General features: G+C 28.6%; 1 protein-coding gene across 1 annotated transcript; it reads left to right on the top strand.

The window, feature by feature from the left end:
- The first annotated feature begins 5,957 nt into the window (after positions 1–5,957).
- LOC100256720 (uncharacterized) lies at positions 5,958–7,485 on the top strand. The gene is made up of 2 exons (XM_010652216.3): positions 5,958–6,712; positions 6,895–7,485. The coding sequence occupies exons 1-2, from the start codon at positions 5,983–5,985 to the stop codon at positions 7,455–7,457; spliced, it is 1,293 nt and encodes a 430-aa protein (XP_010650518.2). The 5' UTR covers positions 5,958–5,982; the 3' UTR covers positions 7,458–7,485.
- The last annotated feature ends 747 nt before the right edge of the window (positions 7,486–8,232 follow it).

Below are 8,232 nucleotides of genomic sequence, written 5' to 3'. Positions count from 1 at the left end.
TCAAAGAAATAATTAAAATATTTTAATCATAAGACTTAATTTTAGGTAATGAATTTTTATGATTGTCAAAGTTTAAGGAGGGAACAACTAGGAACCCAAAATCTCTTCCAAGGCCATGCTCAACCTATTAAACATTGTATATTATATTTGGAGTGCCCTTCCCCTCCAAGTTACTTAAACTAATATTATGTTTTGTATTTTCATTTTTTTAGAAAATAAAAACTAAGACCGAAAATATGTTTAGATGTTTATATATATATATTTTTTTTATAATTTGAGAAGTTATTCTAAAGATATGATAATTTTTAAAAATGAAATAGAAAAATAGAGTAGAAACTTTTATATTAGACATACCTTTACAAAATTATATATTAGAGTTTTTTTATTTTTATTTATAAAAATAGGAGAAAATCATATCTGAACACATTTTTTCCATGTTCATTTTCTAGGAAGTTAAACTCAAAAAATGGAAAAAGTGTGACAATTCCCTATTTTTAATTTTCTTAAAAAATATGAAAATACTTTTCAAGATTGAAAATACTATGCTGAAAAGTTCAAAACTTTGAACGAAATAAAATCATGTTAAAGACTTGGTAAGACCTACAGTGTAAATGGAATACAAATACTATAAATATATATAAAAAATAATATTAATGTCGATTAAATATTCTTTTAGAAGTTGGGTATGAGTATTTTGTTTATTTATTAGAATAGGTTAATTATATGTGTATATATTTTTATACTAGAAACAAGTTAATTTTAGTTAATTAATTATAAATATAATACAATATTTTATTTCACCTTTTAAAAATTTTAAAAACAGTAAAGAAAATAAAAAATGAAATGAAATGAAATGCTATCTATGTATAATCTTTTGTAACAAGCATCTCTATGAACATATGTTCCATTTTTTTTTGCACTAGAAAAATAATTTTAAAAAATATATAATAAATTTTGTATAAAAGAATTTTAACATAATTAAAATAATATAAGAAGGTTTACATTGAAATAATAAACTAGAGCGCTTTCTTGAGCCTCATTTTAATCAAACTTATGATGTTATTTTATTAAAATTGAATTTAATAAGGACTCATTTTATAAAGACAGTTAAACAAATTTAAACATATTTGAAAGTCAATGCTTTCCCACTTCCAATCTATTGGTATTATTTTTTCTTCCATGATCCATGTGCCCCTTTGACCATACATAAAACAATGTCTAAATTGTAGTTACCAATTAAATAAAGAATAATTTCTCATATGATTAGCAATTATTACGTGTGTAACTAAACCAGTAAATATAATAGTTTTCATGATGTCAAAGTTTGAGCCGGGAACAAGTAACATCCCAAAACATCTTCCAAGGCCAATTCACATGCTCACTGTATTAAACATTGCACACATCGTAATGGGATGAACTTTGAAGGGAATATATTATATTTGGAGAAACTTCTATTCTAATGAGTTCCTCTGGGGTTCAATATTATAAAATTCTAAAAACCAGCAAATGATTTTCAAAATGACCCTTCAAGCCTTGACTTTCCACATAGTCTATTTTTCTAGCTAATAAATAAATAAATAAGAAAAGTAAATAATTTTGTAAGTAAATATAGGAATAATGTCAGAAAATAAACTTTTGAGTGGAGACTTTCGGTGCATTACCCTAAACTTGGCGTGATTAATCTTAATTATTTCCTTGATTTTATTAGTATGCTTTTCATAATAAAACAAAAACGTTTAGTGGATTTTTATTGTTATTGTATAAATCTCAAAGAGGTAAAAATTTAAATGAAGATAGATTAAAATCTATTTTTATGTTTTCATTTTCAAAAAAAAAAAAAAAGAGTTTGAAAATATGTTTGGATATTTGAAACTTCTTTGGAAATGATTATAAAACAACATTTTAATGTTCTTCCACTATTACAAAAAAACAAATTAAGGATGCTTTTATAGTTGGTCCTTTCATTATTTAATTGAATATTGTCACTCAATAATGAGAACAAACCCCCTAAAAAAAATCTCATAATTATATGTTCACCATATATGTCGCACCACAAGTTTTTAGGAGAATCAAATAGAATTTAGATGATCAAATTCTAACAAATATACACTAATATTGATGCTTGTTGACTGTGATGCTTGTACAAATACTAGCTTTTTTAACTTGAAATATGTTTTGCAAATTTTTCTATGAAAATAATTATTAGAGGAATTGTTCTAAAATGATATAATTTTCTAAAATAAATATAAGGTATCTAAGGTGGTGTTTGTTTTTTTGGCTTTTTGCTGAAAGCAATTTGTTTTTAGAATTTAAGTTGTTTGTTTTTCTACTTTTTCATGACTTATTATAGACTTTTTACTAAATAGAAAAAACCAAAATATGTAATTTTTTCTAAATAGAAAAAAATAACATATTGATTTTTCTCTACTTTTTAATACTTAATAAAAATAAAATATTACAAAAATAGACAACCTAATATTTAACACTATTAAGCATTAAGATTCTATTTAGAATTAAGTAAAAAGACAAACACAACCTAAATCTTTTTCTTTTATAAAATAATTTTGAGAAAATTTTGAAAAAATAGAGCAAACTTTTATATTGCACATACCTTCACAAAGTTATTTATTATAGATTTTTCTATTCCATTCAAAATATAGAAAAATCAACGGATATAAGATCCTGTTGATTGTCCTGCAACACTTCAACTAGGTGTTTTGTCAATTTAGAACATATGTTCCTTTTTTTTTTTTTTTTGAGTTAGAAAATAAATTTAAAAAATAAATAATTAGTTTGTGACAAACTAATTTTAACACAATTTCAATAATGTAAGAAGACTAATATTAAAATAATACAACTAGAGCACTTTCATAGGCCTCATTTTTAATCATATCCTAGCTTAGTTCACAATACTATGTAGATGGTAGGTGTTTATAATTTCATTTATGCATGTGTTTAAGTTAAGCATACGAATAAATAGAGCACAAATGAAGGGAATCTAACATTTGTAAAAGTTATGTGTTAGTGGACCTTTTTCTATACGCAACCAAAAATAGAGTTATTGAGAAGTCAGAACTATTTCAAATTTCTATATCATTTTAATTAGACTTATGATGTTATTTCATTAAAATTGACTTTAATAAGGAAGCCATTTTATAAAGACAGTTAAATAAATTTAAATATATTTGAAGGTCAATGGTTTCCCACTTCCAAGCTATTGAGATTATTTTTTCTTGGATGATCCATGTGGTCCCTTTGACCATAAAATTATGTTTAAATTGTAATTACCAATTAAACGAAGAACAATTTTTCACATGATTGTAAGCCTTTTACATCATTATTTTTATGTATGTGTGTCACATACAAATTTTTGAGTCTCATTGTTTATATTATAATTTCATTTGTTTGTATCCTTTATATTTTACTCTCATTTACTTATATCCTCGTTCGATAACCTATATCTCACCATTAATATTCAAATGGATCCATTTGGACTTTAGTAAGTATCACTATCATATCTTAACATTTCTTAAATTATAATATTCTCAAAACCAACAAATCATTTTCACACTGACTCTTCAAGCCTTGAAAGGGATGTATCTCGTATTTGGAGTGACTTCCCATACATATTATATTTTTATAGCAAACAAACAATAAGAAAAGTAAAGAATTTAATTATAAGCAAATGTAGGAATAATGCAATAAAACTAGAGAAATGAACTTGGAATTGGATAACACTTTAAATGTGTGCATGTAATGAAAATTTTGACTCATTTGCATTTTAAAAGGCTAAACTTTATTTATTTTTAATTCATTTTAAATAAAATATTATTAACGATTATCATTTTTAAAATATTATTATTTATTTTTAACAAAAAAAAAATTATTCTTTGAAGAAAATGTTAATATCCATATTTTTCTAACATTTATCAAAATATAATTTTTTTATTAAAAAACTATAATTTATGATTTTATTATAGTATTACTATTCACATTTTATCAAAAACTATTTATTTTTTAACTTATATCTAATTATAAAATTATTTTCATTTTTAATAAGACTTAAATTAAATTTAATTAGCATTATATAAATTGAATTTAAAATGCTTTAATAAAGTAAAAATAGAAAATTATTTTTATAAACAACTTATCCAAATAAGTTTTTGTTTTTTATTTTACTTTTTGAAAAATATTTTTAAAAATAATTTCCTAAACATCCTTATTTTTATAAAATATTTAAAAACTATTTTTTGTTTTTTTTTAATTTAAAATCAAAATTTGAAAACAAGCATAAGAAAACACAATGAAACAAATTTTAAATTTCCACATACCATCACATTTAACAAAATAAAACTTCCTAAGGAAGGCATTATCTACATAACAATTAATTTGTCATTCTAGAAGCAAATTTTAAAATTAATAACACGGTACATAATTTAATTCCATATTATGGTTGATTTAAAAAATTCATTATGTATTTGAAAATAAAGGGATTTCCATATCTAAATGGAGAAATGAGGTATAAAAATAGGATTCCCGTGGACGAAAGGATTGGTACTCGAGAAAAAAAAAAAATTCAAAATGGCATGTTAATTCTTTCGCCCAAGGCTCTTGTCTCCATTTTGTAAGTGCATGAGAAATATGCTAATATTTTCTCTTCACCACTAGGATGGCAACATGCAAATTTCGGACAGAGTCACCCCATCCCAATTCCATTACTTATGTTTACGAATATCTATTTCTATTCTATCTCAAAAAAAAAAAAAATATTAAATGGGATAGAATCACTTTATCCCATCAAGTTTATTTATATCTATTCCAAATCCTACCCAATAAATTAATTAACTAATAAAATAAAATTAATTAACTAATAAAATAGGGCATGGCGGGTGTAGGAAATTCTCACACCCATCTCACCCTGTCCCATTTAAATTTTGTTAATTTTTTTCAAAAATTTTCAAGTTTTTTTAATTTAAAAAATTTAAATTTTATTAAAAATAAATAAATATGATAAATATTTATATTTTATTTTTATGGAAAGAAATATTTTATATATGTTAAAAAGTATAAATGAAAAAATTAATTAATATAACTTTTTTAATATTACATATAATCGAGGCAAGGTGGGTGGGAAAAGTCTTACCCAAATTAACCCACCTTGTACTTGTCTCAGGTTTTAAAAAAAAATCTCATATTCATTTATATTTATCCTAATTTTAGGTTTTAAAAACTTTTAAAGAATACTTAATAGTAAAACTTCGATGCTTAACAAATAAACTGATCAAAAAATAAAATAAGGTATTACAATTAAAAAAATGAATAGAGAGGGAGGATAAAAAAATAAAACCAAATGGTGTTGTACCACCACCCCCTAATATAGAATAAACAAGTTACAACTTACACTAATGACAACAAAGACTAGAGCCTAAGTATTGTTACTCGAGGATGGTGATTATTTTAAGATTTCAAATTTCATTAGGCTATATTTGCTGAAAGAAAAAAATGTTATAAAAAATGATTTTTCCATTTTGATTTCATTATAAAAATTATGAAAAAAAAAATCAAATATGATATTAATAAATTAAACATCTTTAATTTTATAAATAATTGCATATTAAAGGATAATAAGAAAATTCCAAAGCCTATTTGTTCTTCTCATTCTAATCCCTTAAAAAACTAAGCAAATCCGAAGAAGCAAATAAATGACATCTAGATCTGCTCACCGTCTGAAAAGAAAAACGTAATCAAATACGACTTTGATTTCTTGATGAGTATAACAGCCCATGTGATATCTCCATTAAATATTTTGCATCTTGTGACTATAAAAAAGGACCTTGAGAGAGACCTAAAAAATATATTTGGGTTGACTACTTGATTTCTTTGTGCTCATACTAGTACAAATATGCTTAAACGGACTCATAATTTCTACAAAGGTCTTTAATAGTTGTGTAGAGGAGGATAGTGCTGATTGCTGAAGCACCTATGGATCTTTCCACTTCCATCCACACTGCAGAATCACATACTCTTTACTTGGAACAGGTTGCAGCTCAAGACGGTAGCCAAACCCAGATCTCGAACCAGGCGGCAGATGCAGATGGCAGCCAAACTCCGATCACTTGCATGGATGCTGCTTTGTACGAGGCCGCAGCATATGGCAGGATCGATGTCCTGGAACAAATGTCAGAAGATCATTTTGTGGTCCAATTAACCCCAAATAAGAATACCGTCCTCCACATTGCAGCCCAATTCGGTCAACTGGACTGTGTTCAATATATCCTGGGGCTGAATTCATCTTCATTTCTCCTGCTTAGGCCCAATCTGAAGGGCGACACTCCACTTCACCATGCAGCGAGGGAAGGCCATTTGACAGTCGTGAAAGCACTCATTGATGCTGCGAAACGACTTCACCAAGAGATTGAGAGTGGGGTTGGAGGAGATAAGGCGATTATGAGGATGACAAATGAGGAGGAAAACACAGCCTTGCATGAGGCAGTGAGGTATCATCATTCAGAGGTTGTGAAGTCATTGACCGAGGAAGACCCCGAGTTTATTTATGGGGCTAATATTACAGGCTACACTCTTCTTTACATGGCCGCCGAGAGAGGTTTTGAAGATTTGGTGAATTTAATCATAGGAACTTGCACATCACCTGCTCACAGTGGCATGATGGGTAGAACGGCTTTACATGCTGCTGTAATTCGCAATGACCAAGGTATCACATATGCAGATCCTTCCCTTGAATCTCGATTCCCATGTGGTTAGATAGTCATGCAATCTATTGTTAGAAAACATGATCACCTCTAGGAGTCATGCTTCAGTAGAGGGAACTTCAATTATTAACTTAATTTTCTTCAATTTGTTTTCTCTGTTTTTTGTTGGTTCGTTTGTTTACAGAAATGACAGCCAGGTTATTGGAATGGAAGCCAGATCTGACAAAAGAAGTGGATGAGAATGGATGGTCTCCCCTTCACTGTGCTGCATACTTGGGTTATACTGCAATTGTGGAGCAATTACTAGACAAATCACCAGATAAATCTGTAACTTATCTTGGAATCAAGGACAGCAAGAAAACAGCACTTCACATTGCAGCTAACCGTCACCATCAAGATATAGTAAAGCGGCTGCTGTCACACTCCCCAGATTGTTGCGAGCAAGTGGATGATAAGGGAAATAATGTTCTTCACTCTGCCATTATGAGCGAGCGGTATTATGCTCCTGGTAATATCTTCAGGGACAATAGTTTGTTATGGGTGACAGGACTTATAAATGAGAAAGACGCTAAAGGAGACACACCCCTCCACCTGCTTGCTTCTTACCAAGTTTATGATCCGTTTTTGTCAGAGAACAATAGAGTGGATAAAATGGCGCTCAACAAGGATAAGTTAACCGCCCTAGACATTCTTTCAAGGGCTAACGTTAAGTCAGGAAATATATCCAGGGTAAGGCTCCTAACCTAATCTTTTTATTAGTAATGGTATGGCAAGACTCCATCACGATGGTAGAATTAAAAACTCAGGGCATCATCATCATTATTTTTGCTATTTTTATTATCGGTAGAGACAATCATGCTTAAAATAGAAATTAACTACCAAATTCCCATGATGAAGGTAATTCGTAGCACCTGTGGGTCAAAATTGTACTCTTATAGAAAAACATTTTGAGGGAAGATGAGAAAAGCTTTTATAAAAAAGAAGAGCAAAAAGCCAAAACAGTGACACATGCACTACATTCTTTTTCTTTTTCTTTTTCTTTTTTTTAGGAAAAAGGTTTATTTGTTTTTATTCTGATCAAATTTCAGGAGGTACTTCTAAAACAATTGAAGGAAGGGGAGAAAGTTGATGTTGGACCCTTTAGTTGGCAGGAGGCCATCAATAAAGACAGTGGTAGTACTGGTAATGGTAGTGCTGATGATAATGGTAGCAGTAGTAAAAGCAAAGACGTCGGAGAAGACAAAATCATCTCTAACATAAACCGAATAGGTGAAACCCATTTGATAGTGGCAGCACTTGTAGCAACTGTAACCTTTGCAGCGGGATTCACCTTACCTGGTGGTTATGACAGTGATGGCATGGCAACTTTAACAAAGAAAGCAGCTTTCATAGCATTTATTGTGACGGACACCATAGCCGTGACGCTCTCTGTATCTGCTGTGTTTGTTTATTTTTTTATGTCGTTGCATGAGGACGAGGGCTTCCTTGAAAAACACTTATTTACGGGCTTTTATCTCACCGT

The sequence above is a fragment of the Vitis vinifera genome, chromosome 5 (genome assembly GCF_030704535.1).
Source record: "Vitis vinifera cultivar Pinot Noir 40024 chromosome 5, ASM3070453v1".
In the NCBI taxonomy this organism is placed as follows: domain Eukaryota; kingdom Viridiplantae; phylum Streptophyta; class Magnoliopsida; order Vitales; family Vitaceae; genus Vitis; species Vitis vinifera.
This window is presented reverse-complemented; position numbering and strand designations above follow the sequence as displayed.